Consider the following 23,754-nt stretch of genomic DNA (forward strand, 5'->3'; position numbering starts at 1 on the left):
AAGGAACCTGCAAGGCTGAGAGTTCTCCATAATGTTCTCAAAGGTGTGTGAAGTCTACTAATCCGCACATGGCCAGCGTGGTAGACTATGGTCAAAACACTTCTCACTCTGAGAGAAGACCCGTGATCTGTAGTGAGCTGGCGATGGGTTGATCATGATGATGATGATATTATCTCTGGCAATGTGCAAAGACCTTATTGTTGAGAATTAGTAAAAAAAACAAGACAAATAATTTACGTATTTATTGATTTTACACTTAAGGTTCGTACGCACCTGAGCGGCGCGGCGCGGCGCTTCAGCGAGCTGCACGTCGCGGCACAGAGCTTCAAAATATCATTTCTATCATTTTGTATGGCGCATATCGCACTAGAGCGGCGCTGCACAGCGCTTCACCGCGCGTTGCCGCGCGGCACGGCTGGAGAGAATATTTTGAAGCGCAGCGAAGCGACGCGCAGTGCAGTGACGCTAGTGCGACATACCCAGCGGCGCGGCGCGGCGCTTCGCGCTCGTACGCGAACGGGTATAAAAGTGACGCGCAAGTGATGCGAGGTGCCGCGTACTGAAGTTGTAGTGCGGTAGGCACCGTCGAGCGGCCTGAGGTGACGCGTTCTGCAGTCGGACTGAAGCGCCGCGCCGCGCCGCTCAGGTGCGTACGAACCTTTAACATCACATAATTTGTATTTCGTCATTGTGGCTAATTCTGTTGACGCCTGAAATTGACAGTTCTATACTCTACCCGCGGAAAGAAGTTAGTATGGCGCTCTCTTTGGTACGTAATCCCATACAAACAATAAAGACAAAAATCCCAGTGAGCCTTAACCATTTTGAACCACCAACCAATCACAAACATGTTTAAAAAAAAAAACCGGAATTAAATTCGAAAATATTTTTAAAAACATTCGAAATTAAATTCGAAAATATTTTAAAGAACATTCCAAATTCAATTGGAAAGTTGTTGGTTGTGATTCATAATGGTTAGCGCCTATAAACTTTCCGTGGATAGAGATAGTAATTTACGTAAACGACTACAGTTTCATTTTCTTACCTCACTTACTAAAATCTTAACAGATGTAACCTATAATAATTATACAGAAACAAAATCATCTATTAAGTACTTACAAACTTAAAATACTTTTAAAAAAATTGAAAAAAAACTTCCATATTGAACATTGTTACTGTTTATTGTGTACCAGTAGAGAAAAATCACGTAAAAAGCCTTTTCCAATGTAACCTGTTTCCTGTACCTTATTTAGGTAGCCTGAGAAAAATCACAAAGTGAAATCTCAGAAAGTTTTATTTTTAAATAAAAAATAAATAAAAACCGACTTCAATAACCACCAACACTAAAAAGTAAAAAATAATTTAACTTATTACCCAATATATTATGTATACAAGAGTTATTGTAGTTCTATAGTAATATTTTTTGGAGCCGGCGCCAATTAGCCGCACGAACCGTCTATCTACTCTTCATAGTGTTTTGCGACTCCACATTGGCACAGACTCCAAAAAATATTACTATAGAACTACAATAACTCTTGTATACATAATTACTTGGTTATTGAAGTCGGTTTTTTTTTTTGAAATTTTTTTATTTCACAATTTTTAGTGGCCCCATCGTACTAAAATATGATATGCCTGGTTGAAAAACCTACTGTTTCAAAGAATAATTATAAATCGGTTCATATTTGGCGAAGAAATCGCGTAACAAACATACAAAAAGACATACATTCGAATTGAGAACCTCCTCCTTTTTCAAGTCGGTTAAAAATATGCTATGCCTGGTTAAAACCCTACTGTTTACAAAGCTATTACACTGATCGCGAGCAATTTACTCTTATTAATTGAGGAGTTCCGTTCTCCATCTCTGAAGATATTCATTAGATCCTTACCAAATTAAAATGGGACCACCTCGGAAGTATGTCCTACAAAACAAAAAAAAACATACAGTCGAATTGATAACCTCCTCCTTTTTTTTAGGTCGGTTAAAAATTGCGAGCAAACGAGTTAAATCGGATAAGGTCGATATACAGGGTTACAGGAAAATATGACACGATACCCGTTAAGGGGTTATAGTACAAGACATTAGCTATCAAACGATAGGGGTCGTTTAGTGTGTGTGTTCGAAGTGCTTATGCAAAAGCGTATCGTTTTCGATTTATTCATTTTTTTTCTAGGTAAAGTAAAGGGGTGTTTGCTACTTTAAAAATTAATAAAAACTAGCTAGTACATATCCTTGTTAATAATAAACAGCTACAAAACAAGAAAAATCTTCAAGCATTTTAAAATGACAGCCCAAAAACTACAAGTTTTCGACTTTTAATAACTTGCAAATTTTCTGTTAAAATTACTATGGCACTTATCCTGCGGATTATTTTAAAAACATTTAGAAAAAATAAAAAAATGAATAACTCTAAACGATACACTTTTGCATAAGCACTTTATGGTCGTTTGATAGCTAATGTTCTGTACTATAACCCCATAACGGGATCGTGTCATATTTTCCTGTAACCCTGTATAATCGGATACACATTTAATATTCTCTGCGCTGGCTCTTAATCTAAACAAGTGTTTAATAAAATACTAATCATATCACAATATTCAAGACACACATGTCACAACTTCAATCACAGTCACTTTCCAAAGACTAGAAGTAATCTATTCCAGATCCATTAAAATTTTCCAATCGAATCTTCCAGAACTCGAGTTGATAGAGGGGGGGCAAGGGGGTGACACCACCTCCCAGGGTTTCTCCCGGACAGCCGCTAGCCCGCAATACGGCACTCGGAGTAGTATATTCGCGTGGACTTGATACGGAGGGTACTCGGATTTTTCTTGTCCGAACCGTTTCAGTGCTATGACCATTGTATCCAGTGTTGACGCGTGGCCGATGAAGATTATGTTACCACCTGGAAATAGAGTCATACAATAGGGTATTTTACCCTTTTTTGAAGTGTCTTAATCTAAATATATAAAGGAAAAGGTGACTGACTGACTGACTGACTGACTGACTGATCTATCAACGCACAGCTCAAAGTACTGGACGGATCGAGCTGTTTGGAATGCAGATAGCGATTATGACGTAGGCATCCGCTAAGAAAGGATTTTATCAAAAACGGTTAAATGTGAAACGCTAAGAAACACACTTTCGCTTTTACAGTATCAGTCTCTTTGGTTTGCTATATTATAGTTACCTTCAGTTTCTGTATCTTTGACTGCCGAGTGCATAACTAATTCGTTCCTTTTGTAGAACTCCTCTAAACTCTCCGTAGATGTCACGTCCAAATCCAGATATGGTTTGTATCTACAATAAGATTTTATTTCAAAATCTAGCAAATGAAAGGTTGTATGCAGTATATAACAAGCTGCCATAGCAAGCCTAATGGTTAGAACGTCCACCTTCTAATCGGAGGCCGGAGGTTCGATCCCGGGCACGCACTTCTAACTTTTCGGAGTTATGTGCGTTTTAAGTAATTAAATTTCACTTGCTTTAACGGTGAAGGAAAACATCGTGAGAAACCTGCATGCCTGAGAGTTCTCAAAGGTGTGTGAAGTCTACTAATCCGCACATGGCCAGCGTGGTAGACTATGGGCAAAACCCTTCTCACTCTGAGTGGAGACCCGTGCTCTGTAGTGAGCCGGTTATGAGTTGATCATGATGATGGATGCTGTATGCAAATATATGTATAGTACGTGATAGGTAGAATCGAAGTATGAGGCGGGCGGACGCACCGCACACTCGCACGTCACCCGAACTCGCCCGCACTGGGTTAGCGCGGGGCTGTGCGGGGCGTCCCCACCCCGATTGTCATCTCGACCTGTCGCGTACTGTAAATGATATGCGTAAAGTTAATCATTACCCTATTCAAACTATGCTCAATTGCGGTAGAATGACAGCTACAATGTCACGATCACAATCCCCTCTCATTGATCGACACTCGCTTACTAGTAGTTACAATCCATTGTTGCAACAAGAATAATTAATGTTCATGGGCGGCGGTAATCACTTAACATCAGATTACCTGCCTGCTCGTTATCTCTATTAAAAAAAAAGATAGTTTTAATTGGGTCTCGTACTAAAAGATAGTTTTGATTGGGTCTCGTACTTACTCAAGGTCGACATTGTAGCCAGCCTTATGTAGTTCTTCGGGAGTCATGAAGGGAGCCATTCCCTTTGCTGCATGCCAACCTTTGTACTCGAACAATCCCGGCTCTACTTTTATTTTCAATGATGGATCAGCTTGAAGGCCTAAAAGTGATGCTTGGTACATTTAGAACTGTACGATTTTATTTTTTAACATTTGTTCAACTGGAGGAAATAATGATTTCATATTAAATTCAAAATAGGTACAGTACGCAGCGGAAAATAATGTACCTTTAGAAAGACATAGCGGTTTTGTAAAGCATTGTCTTTGTCGTTGAGACCGACATAGGTAGGAGTGACAGAGACAACGCTCAACGAAGCCGAAATCTCATTTTTAGGTCGATTTACATTATTTTCTGCCGCGTACGGTAGTCCTTCATGAATGTTTTACATTTTTACGATATCAACAACAACTAAAAACCACTAAAAACTTAAAAAAAAAAATAAAATACGATAAGGGTGTTTGTTCGAGAAATATTTGACGATCGAGAGTGTGTAGTTTACAGTGATGTGTGTGTAATACCCACCAAAGGGATCGCTTCATTTTTGTAGCTTATTGGACCCTTTTCCATACGAGCTAAGCAATGCACTAGGATTATAAAACTCTTTATCAAATTTCATCGAAATCGGTAAAACTGGTGGGCAGTGAAAAGCTAGCAGACAGACAGACACAGTTTCTAATAAACATAAGTTCAGGTAGTACGATATTATTAGCTTATGCCTACGACTTTGTCCGCTTGGACTACACAAATTTCAAACTCCTATTTTACCCCTTAGGGGTTGAATTATCAAAAATCCTTTCTTAGCGTATGTCTACGTCATAATAGCCGTCTGCATGCCAAATTTCAGCCCGATCCGAACAGTGGTTTGAGCTGTGCGTTGATAAATCAGTCAGTCAGTCAGCTTTGTCTTTTATATATATAGAAGTATGGATATGGATTATGTACGTGTGTACACAGACTACGTATATATTGGCGCGGGGCTTACGCACCTTTTGACACCTTCGAGGGAGCTTCAAAAAATGAAGGTCCGTTACTAAATACCTGGGGTTGAAGCACGCCATTTCGCAATTACTTACAATGTACTTACCTTTTAAGAAATGATGTGCGGTTTCGACGCACCGCAGCGCCGCGGACGCGTACACGTGTTTGACGGACGCGTTCGCCAGCCGGAACCCTTCGCCCACGAGGTAGGCCTGCAGCTGTCCCACCCTCGTCAGCGGCGAGTCACGAGCGTACGACTCCGCACCTCCTGCTCTAACGATACCAGTGAACTTAAAGGAGGCCGTCAATTTGGGCGCCGTGTTTAATGTTCATTCGTGCGTCAGACACAGACCTCTTTACCAAATACGGCAAAATCCAGGTTTCATTATAAGGAAAAAGACACTTAAAAAACGTGTTTTGACGGATTATAATCCGTCAAAACACGTTTTTGCCCGACTACGGCAAAATCAAAAGTAAGGGTTATAATTTTGGCAGTCTTTTTTTTTTTTTTTTTTTTTTATTTATAACAATCGTAGGTACACCAAATATTTACATTATTATTTTCTCGCCAAACTGGTGAGCCAGTTTGTTGGCGAGCTGGCGCTCCTTAAAAATAACTATAATCTATGTATTAAATTATATAATCTATGTACTCGTATGCATGTATGTTTGTTGCTAATGATGTATGCTTATAAGTATTTAAATTTTCAATATATCAGTCCTTGAAAATAATTTTTTTTTTCAGTATAATTTATCTGCGGAAAGAAGTTAGTACAGCGCTCTCTCTGTTACGTACCTAATCCCATACAAATGATAGAGGCAAAAATCTCAATATGGGCGTTAACCATTTTGAGTTACCAACCAATCACAAACATGTTTTCAAAAAATATTCAAAATCCAATTCCTCGCCGCGCCTACTGAGATTTTTGCCTCTATCATTTGTATGGGGTGACGTAACAGAGAAAGCGCGAGTTTACTGGTTTTTATAATGAAAAATATGCATTGAGCTATTACAACTGGATTAAGCAGTGCATTTAGACCTGCACACCACTGAGTATAGCACTCACCTTTCAGCCATCTTTAAAGGCATGTTGAGGTCCTTTCTCACGTACGTTCCGTTCTCGTCGAAGCAGAACGGAACCCACGACCCGTAAGTGAGGTCCACTCGCTCGCCGTGCCTTAGTGCGAACATCCAACGACGGGGTCTGTTCGACCCGTTCGCGAGAGATGCTTCACTTTCCTGCACCAAACAGTACAGTACAGCTATTTATGAATAGAATAGAATAGCTTGAGTAGAATTTGACCTTGGTCATAGAATTAGTTTGGCCATCCAAATGGGTAATGCTACGCACAACAGACGGAAACGTTTAAGTCCGGAAACCAGCCCAGAGTGAAGAAGAAGAAGAAGGGGTAATGCTACCAGCATCTTGGGTACAATGCCTCGCTGTAGGGGTCTTGATAAGGTTTTAGATTTCATTTAATTTATTTTACTCTTAATTTAACGTCTTTTTTACTTTTAAATTAGATTTAAGTTTATTTAAAATAATTGTCTATCTCTTTTTAAATCCTAATACATAAAAACATAAATGAATGGAATAGAAATATTTTTATTTAAATAAACTTTTACAATAATTACTTTGATTCGTCAAATGCATCCAGCACTGGTTCGGAAGTGTTCGGCCTTTCCTATCGAGAAGAACCAGCAAGAAACTCGGTGGTTGCTCTTTTCAAAGATTCGATTTACAATATTATGCTATTGTTATTTTATGGGCAAACTGCAAACCATTGAGGGATACATGCCCATACATCCATACTAATATGAAAAAGGCCGAAGCTTCCTACCGTTTCATTTACCCTTTTTATTCCCTATCCCGTGGGAATTTCGAAAAATCCGGCCCGATTCCTGGTCTACATTATATATGTGCAAATTTTAGTTTTCTAGGTTTAGTAGGTTCCTACCTAGGTTTGGTTTGGGCACTGACTGTCGGAGTAACGGTCAGCGAGTGAGTTAGGACTTATTTTCATGCATTTAGATACATTAAAAATACGTAGGTAGGTATGTAATGAATGCATGTATAATTACTTTGCTAGAAGTTTCGGTATCGCCACTTCCTGGATTTGAAATGAGTTTCCGAGGAGTGCTGCCTCCTGTATAACAAAACAATGTAAATCAGTTATGGTTTTGGTTCTAAAAATTTTGTATGATTTGTTTTGGTTCAAGGTTTTCCTTGATTAATGATGGATACAACGATTTACCGTATAAAGCTAACCAAAACACCGAAGGCTTCAAACAGTGCGTGTTGCCATTGATGATATATGAATCCGTGACATGGGCCTTATAAGAAAGCTCAGAGTAACTCAGCGATCGATGGTGAGAACTATGCTTGGAGTTTCTCTACGTGATCAAATCATAAATGAGGAGATTCAGGTTGCGAAGCTGAAATGGCAATGGGCAAAGCACATAGTTCGCAACACCGATAGACGTTGTTTTTTGCAATATTTAAAACATTTTTAAAACAATGCCAACACTGCTTGTTAATGATGATAATGACGATGATGAATGGAACCTTTAGCAAATTTGTAGAGTATCGTCTCTGTCGTTGAGACCGACAAAACGTCATATAGGTATGAGTGACAGAGACAACGCTCTAAAAAGCCGAAATGTCATTCTAAGGGCCGATGTACATTACTTTCTGCCGCGTACGCGCTGTGGCACAAAGCTAGTTAAACTCCACATACCTTGCGTAACAGTGAGGACGTTTTCTGTTTTGTTCAGAGAGACCGCTGTCCAGTATTTCTCCCAAACGCTGTAATTCTCTTCGGATTTCTCGAACCCAAGTTTTGCGGCGTCTTCGTGCGGGTAGCACGCCATTTCTGCTTCGGTGTTAGAGTCTGATTCAGATTTGGAGTCCATACCTTGAAAATAATGGGGGAAATTGACTATATGAATATAGGCGCTGTTTTGCGTAGTTTCAATTTTCATCACTTTAATACGTCACTTTACGACTCTTTCACATCTCGACTAAATCCATACTAATGTTATAAATGCGAAAGTGTGTCTGTCTGTCTGCTAGTCTTTCACGGCCCATCCGTTTAACCGATTTTGACTAAATTTGAGATAGCTTGCATCCCGGGGAAGGTCAAAGTCTACGTTTTATCCCGGAAAATCAAAGAGTTCCCACGAGATTTTCAAAAATCAAAATCCATGAGGATGAAGGTAGGTAGGATCCAAGGTAGTTCTCCTGGTAGGTAGGGCGAAAATGTGTTTGTTTTTATTAGGATTTATTATTTGTGGATTTAGGAATTTAAAAATCCCGTCAGAACTGTTTAAAATAATTGTCGTAATTAAAATACAACCGCTTTGGTAAAAAACAAACTAAAAAGCTTTTCACATTCGAAAATACAGCCGTCACATTGATTTTATTCAATAAAATTTTTGCCAGTGTTAGGGCGTTTGTGCACTCATCCGTGAAATCACGTAGTCCGTAAAATACGATTCTAATGAGTACGTAGTTGTATGACGGCCACTGAAAAATCACGGATATGAAACGAACGTTCGTGCCGGCGTACATTCAATTCGCATTTTTTTACGGATTCGTAAAATCACGGATGAGGGCACAAACGCCCTTACTCGGGATGATGTAAGAATTCTAACGATACCCCAGACATCCAAATCTTTTAGAAGTTATGGTGGAATAAAAACACTTACAACCATAGGTACCTACCCATCTACACCCAGATAACTTTACACTAGTTTTTTTGGACAGACGCGACGGTTAAAAAGTAGCCGTATCACACTCAAACTCATAAAATATATCCATTTTATTTACCTTTATTATAAACAGGATTTATAAACACCATGCACGATATTAAAATTAAAACAAAACCATTCTTCAATTTTTGTACCATTTTGATAAAACTAAAACGACTAAAGGTCACTGGCGTTACAACAGGTAGGTAATTGAAAAATGTCGAAAACTAAATATATTCAAGAGCACAGAAAGACGATTGGCCCGATAAAGCGCGTGAAACATTACATTTCACTTTTTAAATTAAGTTGGCAGGTGATAGTAGTTTACCGGTTGCTTATCGTACAATAAAATAAGTACCTGCCATTTTTTATTTGCATTATGTAGGTAGGTAATAAAATGTTAAATATAAGACACGGCTCAACACGCTCAGCACGTTAGCCACGGAACAGAAAGAACAGTTTTTTCTGTTCCATGACGTTAGCCATGTCGGCGTACATTAATGAAATAGACAGTTGAGATTAATATAATAAACGCTGTGCGATTGCGGGAGAATGACAGCTACAATGTCACGATCGCAATCATCTCTGATTGGTTAACGCTCTCTCACTATTAGCTACAATGCATTGTTGCAACAAGAATCGCACAAATTCAGCCAATCAGAGCAATTGAGATTGTAATAATGATTGATGCAGGTTTTAGACAATCGCCCTACAGCACGAAGGGTTCCGTACCATCGTACAAGAAATAACACTTTTTTTTTGTGATGTAACCACAAATTCACGGTTCTCGAGTTTTTCGATTTCGAGTTCCGGTACGATGCCGTATAGGAACCGATTAGGGGTACGGGTTTAATGAAATTTGCCCGCTTTTATCTTAGACCGCATCATCACTTACCACCAGGTGGCACGTAGGCAGGGGCTAATTTTCGCGCCAGTTTCCAACACACATCCGATAGTCGGATCGGATGTGTGTTGAATCTATACTAATATTATAAATGCGAAAGTGTGTCTGTCTGCTAGCTTTTCACGGCTGAACCGTTCAACCGATTTTGACGAAATTTCGTACAGGGATAGCTTGTATCCCGGGGAAGGACATAGGCCACTTTTTATCCCGGAAAATTGAAGAGTTCCCACAGGATTTTTAAAAACCTAAATTCACGCAGACGAAGTCGCGGGCATCATCTAGTGTTCAAATAAAATAATGGCTCCAGTGCCTATCTATAATAGTCGGATCCGCTATCTGATGAAAAAATTTGACGTATATTCCCGGCTTTATAAGTCGCATCGGCAAAATTCGTTTGCGCAAAAAAGCGCAACCTACCGGCGGCCAAAACGAATATTCATCGACAGTGAAATATTAACTTACTGTTAGGAGTTTTGAGAGAGATGGCACGGTGCAGGGTCCACGCATCAGAGTCCGGTGTGCGGCGCGTGAACACGCCTGGCAGGTAGCCGCTCACACCTGCAAACAAATATGTTTAATCCCACCGCTGGGCAAACCTGCCCGGTATAAAGTTATCCACTTATTTTTTGAAGAGGTTTAATGTAGTAGGTATACAAAAATATTGGTTCTCAATGGAGTCTTCAAGACGTGAACGTGGCAAGCTTTAATGGATACTGGGCCTAATGCTCCGCCCTAGGTAGCTAGCTAGCTGTAACAACACGATTTTCACGGCATTCTATTTTATAGCCGATAGATTTAGAGCTTTAATAGCTCAACCGGTAAAGGAGTGGACTGAAAACCGAAAGGTCGACGGTTCAAACCCCGCCCGTTGCACTATTGTCGTACCTACTCCTAGCACAAGCCTGACGCTTAATTGGAGAGGAAAGGGGAATATTAGTCATTTAACATGGCTAATATTCTTTTTTTTTTTAAATGTATTGTTTTGTAAATAATATTATTTTTCCTAGAAATCGTACAGATGAACCTATGATTCGAAGTCACTACCTTGAAAAAAATTACGCGCTTACGTTAACATGGCTCGTTTAGTAACAATAGAAAATCTGATAAAACTTATTGATAAGGTTATCAAGAAATAGTTGTAACGCCTATCAGTACCCATATAATAAATGCGTAAGTGTGTGTTTGTTTGTTGGTTTGTTCTTCAATCACGTCGCAACGGAGCAACAGATCGACGTGATTATTGCATGGGTATAGTTTAAGACAGTTGAAGTTAGATATAAATGTTATAGTCTGAGGACTATAAAGTTTTTATTATAATTAAAGTATTTCTTTAAGTATTATTAAGTTCAACATCACTTGCTTGAATGGTGAAGGAAAACATCGTGAGGAAACCTGCAAGCCTGAGTGTTCTTAAAGTGTGTGAAGTCCGCCAATCCGCACTTGGCCAGTGCGGAGGACCTAAACCCTCCTCATTCTGCGAGAAGACCCGTGCTCTGTAGTGAGCCGGCGATGGGTGATGTTATAGTCCAAAGCCAAAATGACGACGCATAACGATTGGCTTACGCATGGGAACAGGACAGGGCAAAGAGGAAAATTTTGCCGGTAAACAAAACAATATTAAAACGTCATAATATTCACCTATATAAGTAGGTACAAAAAACTTAATAGTTATATCAGAAATATGTCGATTTAACAAAAACAAAAACAATCAACAAATTCCTGAAAACGCGTATTGGCGGTTCCTCTGGTGCTGTAAATGTTCATGGGGTTCAACATCACATGACCCACATGCTCGGTTGCTCGCTATTTACTTAAATCACTACCCATATTATAAATGTGAATGTGTTAGTTTGTTGGTTTGTCCTTCAATCACGTCGCAACGGAGCAACCGATTGGCGTAATTTTTTGCATTGCTTTAGTTAAAGACCTGGAAAGTGACATAGGCTACTTTTAATCCCGCCAAATCAAAGAGTTCCCACGGGATTAAAAAAAACTAAATACACGCGAACGAAGTCGTGGGCATCAGCTAGTAATAGCATAATAAAAGAACTTTAGATATTAACGCGATTTGCAAGTAAATTATTAAAGGAATACGTCTTATATTTAAAGATCGTTAATCCTTATATTTTTGTCAAGTATAAATCGAAAGAATGAAGGAAATATGGATAATATTTTGAAGAATGATGTAAAAATAAATGTTTATATGTTCTATAAAAATTAATAAAACGAATCTAAACAATTGAAAATAAAAATTAAAGATCGAAAATATCATCTAAACCACCGCAACGAGGCAGGGTGCCCAGGGTTTTGAAGAGTTAAATTATTATTTTAAAAAACCGCGCGGTATTTTTACTTCTACTATGCCTGTCGCCTACTCATCGATGCATCATCGATGTATACTACTACAAAATGCCAATACATTCGCATTGCGTCTTCGAGTAAAAATATAGGAAGTTGTGAACACAACAATAACTGACCTACGGCGATCAACTGATTAAGGCAAAATACATACATGCTTATTCATCACAACATTATAATTAAAAAATAAACACAAAACTCTAACCTCTACTACAAAAACGTTTCATTGCTCTCATTCTATGTTGACGTTCGGCAAAGGTCGGGAAACGAAGTGAGTAAATCAAATGAGGTATTCGTGATAACAAGTAGGGTTGCCATTCGATTTTAACGTAAATAGGTATGGTAATTTTGTATGTTATTATTTGGTTGTTATTTTTTACTTGGTTGGGTACCCTGTCATTAATATTTATAGAATCAATTTTTTTGTTAGTCTTACTGCCTACTTTGAGGGTCGGTTTATCATCTTTACATAGTCTCTACATAGTATAAAATAAAGTCGCTTCCCGCGTCTGTATGTATGTATGTATGTATGAACGCGTAGATCTTTTAAACTACGCAACGGATTTTAATGCGGTTTTCACCAATAGATAGTGATTCAGGAGGAAGGTTTATAGCTATAGTTTAATTCTCAAAAAATTAGAGATCCCTAGAGAAATTGAAATAATGTTAATTAGGTCGGAAAAAAATCCTCTCCGAGTTTCCGAGGCAATGACACCTCAATGACACCAAATTAGTATCTACATTGCACACATGCGAAGCGGGGGCGAATCGCTAGTAATATATAAAATGAAAAGCTGACTGACTGACTGATCTATCAACACACAGCTCAAACTACTGGACGGATCGGGCTGAAATTTGGCATGCAGATAGCTATTATGACGCAGACATCCGATAAGACAGGGTTTTTGAAAATTCAATCCCTAAAGGGGTAAAACGGGGATACGAAATTAGTGTAGTCCACGCGGACAAAGTCGCGGGAGTAAGCTAGTACTAATTAGATCGTGATTTTGTATTTAATCTTCGAAACTAATGATCCGATATTGAAGACTCTTTCACTACTAGATGGCTACATTATCCACGAATGCTATACGAGTAGGTATATAAATCAGGGGTGTTACGGATATTCGCATCCGCAAATGCAGAGCTTTTACGGGTGCAGATTCATATTTACAACAAGTAACGATCTTTAAAGTGGTCGGGGCCAGGGTCGCGCATGCCTCACTCATATTTGCTAGTTGATATCTTCGTTCGCTAACTGACCAATCAAAAAGTGTACAATGGTATATAACAAGAGTGTTACAGATATTCGCATCCACATCCGATGTCTATTGGCACCCGCAAAAACCCTGATTTAGATATATAATAACAGCTGTAATATACTTAATTATTACCTACTAGCTTTTATCTCTCAGGATTAGAAGGATACAGACCATAAGTACACCAAGCTGGCGGATTGGTCAACTTCACGAATTCACACCTTTGAGAACATTTTGGCGAATTCTCAGGCATTTCCTTCTCGGAATTCAGCTAGATTTGTCCATCACCTTATTCAATCATTTTATAAAAAACTAAATAATATACGGTATGCATTGCAATACCTCTTTGCAAGAGGAATGGAACTACATATTTATAGTTCATCACACTATAGTCTATCCGCGGAAATAAGTTAGTATAGCTTTCTGTTGTGATTAGTTGGTGCCTCATAATAGTTACACCCACTGAGATTTTTGTCTTTATCATTTGTATGGGATTACGTAACAGAGAGAGCGCTATACTAACTTCTTTCCGCGGATAGAGTATAAGAGATATATGTTTACCTGTAAGCCAAGACGTGCCGAACACCCATCCATCAGGCGAAGTGTCGAACTGTTTCTCTTCTACGTAGATATAGTCGCCCACCACTAGCTCGAGCTCGTCACTCGCTTCTGGCGTATAGCTTTGCGTCACGCGGTATACCTGGCCACAGAGAAACGTTGATGCTTATACGATTGTACACAATATCTAAATATATAAAAGGAAAAGGCGATTGACTGACTAACTGATCTATCAACGCACAGCTCAAACTACTGGACGGATCGGGCTAAAATTTGGCATGCAGATAGCTATTATGGCTATATGAAAGGATTTTGGAAAATTTAACCCATAAGAGGGTGAAATACGAGTTTGAAATTTGTGTAGTCCACGCGGACGAAGTCGCGAGTATAAGTTAGGTTCAACTAAATTAACAAGTGCATTTTTCATTCATCATGCAATTTCATTTTCATAATACATACATAGAAATTTTATTAAATAAACTTAAATCTAAATTAAAAGTAAAAAACAACATTAAATTAAAAATAAAATAGATTTAATTAAATCTAAAACCTCATCGAGACCACCGCTGGCGCTGGGAGGAATTTTATTCAAGATGCTGGCAGCACTACCCCTTTGGATGGCCAAACTAATTTTTTGACCAAGGTTCTTTTTATTTAGCAAATATAAACATCCAGCTAAAATCACACACGGTTTAAGTCAACTACGGGCCTATAAGAACACCTTACCTGATGGTTAGAAAAGCGAGGATCTCGGGAGTAGAGACGTAGTTCCCAGTCAGGATGCAGTGGTTCCGTAAGATCCAGTTCATCCACCAAAGCCTTGAGGGCTTCATAGGCACTCACGTCAAAGTGATAAGCCAACGTGAGGTGAAGAGACTTCGTTTGCGCTTCGGCGTTCAACGCTAAATGGCAAAAGAAGAAAGCAATATGTTTAAATATGGCAGTGTAAGTGCTGTATGAAAAGTCAGACAACGCACATAGCTCCGAAAAGTTAGAGGGGCGTGAACGGGATCGAACCCCCGACATCCGATTAGGAGGCGGACGTCCGTAATATAGTTAGATAGATAGTGGAAGGTTTAAGCAGATATTAGTCAAGTCATGCTATACTAACTGAACTACTGGTTATACTTTACTAAGTGCAAAACATCTTACATGTATTACATATTTCTTCTGTTACTATGCAATCTTCCAACCTTTGGTTAGTATCCACCTTACCACCCACTGTATAAACATTTTAAATAACGTGAAAATAGCACAGAAAATAGTACACTATTTATACACAACAAGAAATACAGTATGCGGCAGAAAGTAATGTACATCGGCCTTTAGAATGACATTTCTGCTTTATAGAGCGTTGTCTCTGTCACTCATACCTATATGACGATTTGTCGCTCTCAACGACAGAGACAATGCTGTACAAATCTGCTATCTCAAGACAAACCATGTAATTACTAATCTTTATATATAAATTTCAAAGTCCTGACTGACTGACATATCAACGCACAGCCTAAACAGCTGGTCCTAGAGACATGAAATTTTGAGAGTGTTCTTTCTAAAGAGTAGGTATCCACTAAGAAAGGATTTTTCCAAATTCCACCTTTAAGTGGGTTAAAAAGGAGATGGAAGTTTGTATGAAAGTCCGTCATTTTTCAAGTTATTTCCATGAAAATTGGTATTTGGGTTTTCGGTCACAAATGAAGAAAAACGCGTTTCAGGATTTTTTGAAATTCAAGCCCCACCTCGATTTTCTAAAATCCACCCGAGCGAAGCCGGGGCGGGTCAGCTAGTCTGATATAAAGTAAGTCTGTGGTCTTACCTAAAGAGGATATTTGTTTGGCATACTGTAAAGCAACTTTCTTCAAATAATCAGAATGCTCTTCAGAAATGAACAGGCCCATGAAGTTCTGTGATATGTAAGACTCCAGTTCCAGAGGAGTTTCAGGAGGCTGCCCCACAACCTCTATAGTTTGCTTGATTGATTTTGCCAGTTGGAGAGATATGCCATCTTTTGCCTGTTAACAATCAGTGGAAACATGTTTATCTGGCGGTGTAGGGTGGTAACTAGCTGCACTCATATAGCCTCCTACCAGACAAACCACTTAGAATTATTTAAGCTAATATGTTGTGTGATGTACCACAACATATTCATCATCATGATCAACCCATCGCCGGCTCACCTCTCAGCGTGAGAAGAGTTTTGGCCCGTTTACCACGCTGGCCATGTGCGGATTGGTAGACTTGACACACCTTTGAGAACATTATGGAGAACTCTCGGGCGTGCAGGTTTCCTCACGATGTTTTCCTTCACCGTTATAGTGATATTTAATTATTTAAAACGCACATAACTCCGAAAAGTTAGAGGTGCATGCCCGGGATCGAACCCCCGACCTCCGATTAGGAGGCGGATACCCTAACTGACATATTAGTATAATCATTCTATGTGAGTTAACTTACCTTGAAAAATGGCACAAGAGTAATATGAGGTGGAAAGTTATGTGCACCATTCCACCCTGTAGCTATAGACTTTTCCCAGAAGCTTTGAAGCTGAGCCAACAGTCGCCCAGTGGGGTTAGCATACAATATGTACTCTCTAGGTTGCTCTGTGTCTATGTAAGCATCATTTACATGTGTTAGGAGCCAGTCTGAAGCTAATTGGACGCTGCGATCACCTGTCGCTGCTAAAGCTTTTTGGCTAAAATGTGAATTATTGTTATTATTATTATTTTTAATAGACTAAGCCACTTTCGCTGATGCGTCTATATCAGAAGTGCTTCGAGTTTTCCAAATGTTTGTCCAATCTATTGTTGAACTGTAGGGCGATTGTCTAAAACCTGCATCAATCATTATTACAATCTCAATTTGGTTAATGGTTAATGCTCGCTCACTATTTGCTACAATGCATTGTTGCAACAAGAATCGCACAAATTCAGCCAATCAGACCAATTGAGATTGTAATAATGATTGATGTAGGTTTTAGACAATCGCCCCGCGGGTTAACAGAACTTGACATAACCACATCCTTAGGCAATTTATTCCATATGTGAACAACTCTGTTGGTCAGAAAATGTTTTAATGGATTTGGAATAGGTAAATATTTTTCATTACTTTGCTAAAATAGTTTTTTTTTTTTTTTGTTCTTCTGGCTTTACACAGATTAGCCAATGTCAGGTTTGTTATTTATTAAAGTTTAAAGTTAGGGAAACTATGGATAAAATTGAAAAATCGGGATTTGGAATTTGAAAGGAAAAGGATAAGGTTTTCACTAATCTAATAATAATATACCCACATATATACTATAACTTGATATCATTTTTTTCTAGGAACAAAGCTAGAACTTTATAAATATTTGAAGAATTAGTATATAATAAACAAACTATAGATGTAGGAAATGGTATATGCAATGATTCGAGATGAGCAAGAAAGGCAGACCGATCATACAAAGTGCATGCAAAGAAAATATGGTTCAAGTCCCCATACTCCCCACAGGAACAGTAAGGATCGGGAACAATTTTCATCTTGTACAAATGGGCTGGTGTACAAACATGACCCAAGCGTATTCTACACAGAACAGAGGTGACAGTTTTGGAGAAAACTAATCGACTGAACCATGGTTTTCTCGGAATGGACGTCTGAATTTTTCTATAATGTTTACCTACTGAACTATCGTTATTCCATACCCCATCCCAGGTTTCATACAAATATACTTTGGATAAATTTATCAGGTCAGAACAATAATTGGTGTATGGGACAGTATCTCCAATGCGTATAGCCTCATTTGCCAATTGATCAGCTCTTTCATTTCCGAGAATGCCCACATGGCTTGGTACCCAAGCTAGGACAACATCGCAATTTCTCTGTGAACATTTATATAAAAGATCTCTAATCCCAAAAACAATTGGAGACTGTTTATGGGATTTGAATGGAAATCTATTAATAGCTTCTAAAGCACTGCGGGAATCAGAAAATATTATGGTTTTCGGTATCTTTAAAATTAAAACATATTCTAAAGCTTTAAGTAAACCATAACATTCACCGGTGTAAACGGAAGTTTCAGGTGGAAGTTTAATTTGTTGTATACCTTTATATTGTGAATGATATACCCCAACCCCAACACAACTCTTATCCTCATGCTTAGAAGCATCTGAGAACACATAGTGCCTGTCGGGCCATTTATTATTGACGATGTTAGTAAATTCCTGTTTTGGATTAAGGTTATCTTTTAATTTTAATCCTATATCGAATTTAATTTGCGGGACAGCAATAAGGCTTTTGTTGTTATGCTGGTATAGAGGAAGAGTAATACTTCGATGGGTGGGAGCTCCCAAACTTTCATATTTTCTAAGACTTTTTACAAGACATGGAGAGTCTTTATGGGTCCAGTAATTGCAGGTATCAACCTGATATGCAAGTTGTCGTACTTTTGAAAATAACGGATGGGAACTTAGCTGTAATGTACGAAAAAAGTATTTATCACAGAGGAATTGTCTTCTCATATATAGGGGCGGATCACAACATTCCACCTGAAGACAATTTGTCGGAGCCGATTTCATCGCACCTGTAACTAACCTCAAAGCCTTCGACTGGATCATATCCAGCTTTTTAGCTGCAGTTGTATTACCAGGGTGTAATAAGAATGTTCCATAGTCTAAAACACTTCTTATTAAAGCATTATATAACAATCTCATTGTAAAAGGGTGTGCACCCCACCATACTCCTGTAAGGCACCTTAGAATATTCAAATTTCGCTCACACCTTAATGAAACATATTCAAAATGAGGAACTCCAGTAAGTTTAGAATCTAATATTACGCCTAAAAATTTTGTCTTATCTTTAACTGCTAGCGGAATACCATTGTAATTAATATGAAGAGATGGGAGATTTCGCTTTCGAGAAAATACTACAACAGAGCTTTTAGATGGTGACAAATCTAGTCCATTATTATATAACCAACACTTTAAAGCATTTAACGCTAAAGTTAACAATTCACTAATATTATCCAAAGATGGCCCAGCAACATATAAAAGCAAATCATCTGCATATTGAAGCACATTTGCATATCTGCTAACAGAAATGTCCAAATCGTAAGTATAAATGTTATATAATATAGGGCTCAAAACAGAGCCTTGTGGCAAACCCTTCCACACAGTTCTATATATAATTTCATTTTCAGACGAATCTAACGAATACTTTATATATCTTTCGTACAACATATTTACAATAAAATTAATTAATAAATTAGGAATATTCAGGGCTAGCAATTTATTTTTTAAAATCGAGATATTTACATTATCATAGGCGGCATTTATGTCTAGGAAGGCAGCAACCAAAGACTCATTTTTAGAAAAACTTAGTCTTATGTCTGTGGTAAGAACGCTCAAGCTGTCAAGGGTACATTTACCTTTCCTAAAACCAAACTGGTTTCTTGATAATAATGTATTATGTTCTAAAAACCATTCCAGCCTGATTTTAATGAGGTGTTCAGCAGTTTTAGCTAATACCGACGATAATGCTATTGGCCTATACGATGTTGGATCTGAACTCGATTTATTCGGCTTCTGTAATAAGATCAAAGTTTGGGACCTCCAGGATTCGGGGACGATACCCGCCATCATAACGTTGTTGATCAAAGAAAGGTAGTACCTGAGGATATTGTCGTCAAGATTCGATAAGAAGGAATAAGGAATCCCGTCTTCCCCTGGTGCTGAATCCTTAGTCGATGACAGTACGCCTTTCAATTCGTTAAGTGTAAATGGCGAATTCAAATCTACATTATTATAATTATCATTAGATACTATTAGGGGCGTTAAGGCCATGGGACATTCAGGTACATAAGGAGGACCCAAACGATCCATGATTTGCTCTGCTAGAGCTGGAGATATTTTATTCTGTTGTGAATCTTTAAATGCAGATCTAAACCTTCTTATATTTTGCCAAACAATTGAAGGTGAAACATTAGGATTCAAGGATTTACAAAACCTGTGCCATCCTTCATATTTCTTTACCCTAAGTAGCTCCTTAGTGGTATTGGCAATTTTTAAGTAATTATCAAAATTTTCATCCGTCATATTTTGACAAAATTGTTTTTCTGCTGCTTTCCTTTCTTTAACAGCATTAGTGCACTCTACATCCCACCATGGTGGAGATGGAATAAATTCCATGCACTCACCCCTTTTTACTGGAAAAGTTTCATCTGCAGCTTCAATTAAAGCTGCAGATAAAGCTTGTGAGGATTCTAATATATTCAAATGACTAATTTCAGGTAAATTATTGATTTTCTTTTCAACAGCTGCACTATACAAACTCCATTTTGCATCTGTCAGTTTATGTTTTAAACGTGGCTGTCTTACATGTTTTAGAGGTTTTTCAAAAGGGAAAGTAATAATTAGAGGGTAGTGATCACTACCACCAGTAGATTCAGCGGTTGACCAGGTGAGAGATGAAGCTAGATCAGGAGTGCAAATGGACAAATCTGGAGCACTAGTTGTCCGTGCCAACCGTGTTGGAGACCCAGTATTAAGAATGCACAAGTTATGGGAGCTTATTAAATCTAACAACTTTTCTCCATAGAAGGTTGATGTGGAACATCCCCATAATTCGTGATGAGAGTTAAAATCCCCTAAACATAAAAATGGTTTCGGTAAAAAATTAAAAATTTCATTTATTTCATTAAAGATTTCATTATTAGGACGAGAGAAATATATAGATACATAACATATACTATTTACAATAACTGCAATAACAGATAAGTTATCGCTATGTACAGGTAGAGTGATAGGTGTAAATGTCAGAGTATTTCTGATGAGTATGGCCACTCCGCCATACCCATCAGGTCTGTCTTCTCTGAGACAAACATACCCCGGCATTTTGAACAAATATTCCCCTCTCAACCATGTCTCTTGGAGACAGATTAGAAAGGGATCATGTTTATTAATAAGATATATTAAGTCTTGTTTTCTACTGTTGAGGCTCAGGCAATTCCACTGAATCACTCTGGCTCTGTGATCCATTATTATTAGAGATTTGATATAAGGCTTCAATTACTGTGGCAACGTGGGACGGTGTAACTATATTTGATTGTGATAATAATTGAATTAATATTTTAATAATGTCTGCCATGTTCATGTTATTTTCAGAATTATTATTATTAAAATTAAACTTTTGTTTAGGTAAAACAGGATCTCTTATTATTTCTGAGTGAGCAGAGCGGTCATAGCCTTTGCTATGCTTTGAGGGTGATCTTGGCTTTATAAAGACTGTTTTTTTATACGAATTCGGCACTGAATTTGAACTAGATGGAAGTTTAGATTTTTGGGGACCATGTATATCCTGTGATGAAGAGGATGGCACAGGCGTTGAAACCAAAGCTTCGGCATATGACATGTTTGAAACTGGTGGATGTATTTTAATTGCTTCCATATACGAAATACAACTTTTGCTCATGGTTTCTTTTATTGCTCTCTGTCTGTTATGCTCTAAGCATTTTTTATTTATGGCTTGATGGGAACCTTTGCATAGGCAACACCGGTAATACTCTTCCTCTACCTGACAAGTGTCGCCAGAATGCCCTTGGCTACATTTATAACACTTTGGCACTGACCGGCACTGATTTTTGACGTGTCCAAAACGGCAACACTGGTAGCATTGCACAGTGGGGTAAATATATAACTCTACAGGTAAAGCAGTGTAGCACATATATACCCGGGTAGGCAGTATTTGCCCATCAAAAGTAACTATTACCGTCCCCGTGTTAATGAATTGGTTTACATCATTCACTACAATTTTTCTTTTCATCCTCCTGATTTTAATGATTGGTCCGCAACCAAGTGGAACACTCATATTGAGTAAGACTTCCTCTTCAGACCAATCATTAGGGACACCTTTTACCACACCCATGCGAGTAACATTAAATGTGGGTATAAACGCCCTGTATTTTGCGGGTTCAAGTATTGGGTTTGTTAAAAAATTGTTGGCATCCAAGTAGGTAGAAAACGCCATACTAATGCGATTTCTACCTACACGTTTTACGCTTCCGTTCACAACACCACTAAATTTGTTGTTTTTTAAAAATCTACCAAAAGTTATTGGGTGTAGAGTTGTTGAGCTATCAGTTTTTTCAATTTCTTTTTGTACATGTATTACATATGGGGCATTGTCGGATTGTTGATAATAAGCACGACCAATTGGCACACGCTTTGGCAATGAAGATTGATTACTATTATCGGTGGGATTTGTGGATTCAGTTTGTGGATTTGGGTAAGGGGTATTCTGAACTTTATTATTGTCAGGTTCACACTTGCATTCACAACTGTACCTTTCTCTTCCATCTCGACCTTTTGTTTTCCTTTTTCTTTTGTTACAGGTCATACAAATGCGTGAAAATATTTTTCTTTTTAACGGTTGGTCGGCATTGGACACAACGGAAACGTCAGTGTCCATTGACGACTCAACTGCCGCAATTAATACGTCCATTTTAGATGTAATATTCAACGATCCTAGGGGATCAGACCCCCGGGATCGGGAGGCCGAGTTTCCATAAGTTTGAAATGAAAACTATACTAAATTTAAAAACTTACCTATATATACAGCTAACTACAATGAAAATGTCACTAAAACTACAATATTAACACTATAAAACAACACCAATCCTTTTCCAAATTGAATTTACAAATTAATAAAATCAAAGCACGAAAAATTCACGTCCGCCAAGTACGAAGTTTCCCGCCCTTTTTTCGCTAAAATAGTTTGACTGTAAAGTTGTAAACAAAACTAACACTAAATTAAAAGGAATGTAAAATGGTCCATAATAAAAAAACATTGCGAGAAACTTACAAGATGCTTGCAATGAAGAGGAGTATGTTGGGAATAAAACTTAGAAAAAGAATCAAGAGTTCAGAGATAAGAAAGGAAACTAAAGGAGAAAACTTTCTCATATTGACCATCAAAAATGGGACTGGACAGGTCATATGCAACATTGCAAATTAATCAAATAGAGCAAACAAGTCACTCTATGGTATGGTGCTAGGAGACAGGGACGACCAACCAGAAAACAACATCCATCGGACATTGGGTCCTTTCTGGACAAGGGTTGCAGCAGACAGATTCTAATGGCGAAAGTTGGAGGCCTATGCTACCAGGTACACAGAATTAAGAGACATTATTTAGAAAACAAAAATTCTCAAGTAGGTATGTCCTACCTATAATATATATGTAGGTACATAGTTATAATATGTTCAAATTATCTATTTTTGAGGACTACTGGTTAGGTTAAGTTTGGAAATAAAAGGCTATTTTATTCAAATATTACTTTTTCATTTTTTTTATTATTTTTTACTCTAATTTTTATTTATTTTCTTTTGTTTTTGTTTTATTTTTTTACTATTAATTTGTTTTACTAGTGTAGATATATTATACAATATACATTTTAAACCTACTACTACTACTTTCATGCATTCCTAATCCTATGCTTAAAACCATGGACTTAAAAGTTTTAAGTTATGTCAAGATTTGTAATTAGGTATTTATTTTGTACTTACGCTCGGTTTTTAGGGAATCCCATTTGTAATAATATCTCAAGAGGTGTCGCATCTTGTTGTTTAGATACCTTACTAGATGTTGAAATTTTTCGTGGTGGAAGATTAGCCATATTCGCAAGCTTTGACAAGTTACATTTATTAAAAAATTTAGGAAAATACGAATACATAAATAGTAAATCACGAAAATTGTGAAACTACCTGCTAAGTGCTAGGATAACATATTAGGCACCCACCAAAGAGAATATAATCACTACGTTTGGTACCACAAGT

At 37.9% G+C, this 23,754-nt stretch overlaps 1 protein-coding gene and 1 long non-coding RNA gene across 3 annotated transcripts; one reads left to right on the forward strand and one right to left on the reverse strand.

Moving 5' to 3' along the window:
* Window positions 1-1,311: 1,311 nt before the first annotated feature.
* Window positions 1,312-23,715, reverse strand: Epp (Ecdysteroid phosphate phosphatase). 2 transcript variants are annotated; one of them, XM_069504527.1, is made up of 14 exons: window positions 23,485-23,715; window positions 16,406-16,643; window positions 15,768-15,963; window positions 15,104-15,172; window positions 14,678-14,853; window positions 13,955-14,093; window positions 10,242-10,337; window positions 7,864-8,040; window positions 7,208-7,272; window positions 6,192-6,364; window positions 5,231-5,397; window positions 4,108-4,246; window positions 3,192-3,301; window positions 1,312-2,906 (listed from the first exon to the last, which is right to left on the reverse strand). In XM_069504527.1, exons 1-14 carry the CDS (start codon window positions 23,649-23,651, stop codon window positions 2,656-2,658), a joined length of 2,163 nt encoding a protein of 720 aa, XP_069360628.1. In that variant the 5' UTR covers window positions 23,652-23,715; the 3' UTR covers window positions 1,312-2,655. The 2 variants fall into 2 exon arrangements, with proteins under 2 accessions (XP_069360628.1, XP_034833907.2); XM_034978016.2 differs by lacking the exon at window positions 15,104-15,172 and having other exon boundaries at window positions 23,485-23,714.
* On the forward strand, window positions 18,897-21,395 carry LOC138403541 (uncharacterized). The gene is made up of 2 exons (XR_011237789.1): window positions 18,897-20,210; window positions 20,308-21,395. It is a non-coding gene; the product is annotated as an uncharacterized lncRNA (long non-coding RNA).
* Window positions 23,716-23,754: the final 39 nt, after the last annotated feature.

Source organism: Maniola hyperantus, chromosome 18 (genome assembly GCF_902806685.2).
Source record: "Maniola hyperantus chromosome 18, iAphHyp1.2, whole genome shotgun sequence".
Lineage (NCBI taxonomy): Eukaryota > Metazoa > Arthropoda > Insecta > Lepidoptera > Nymphalidae > Maniola > Maniola hyperantus.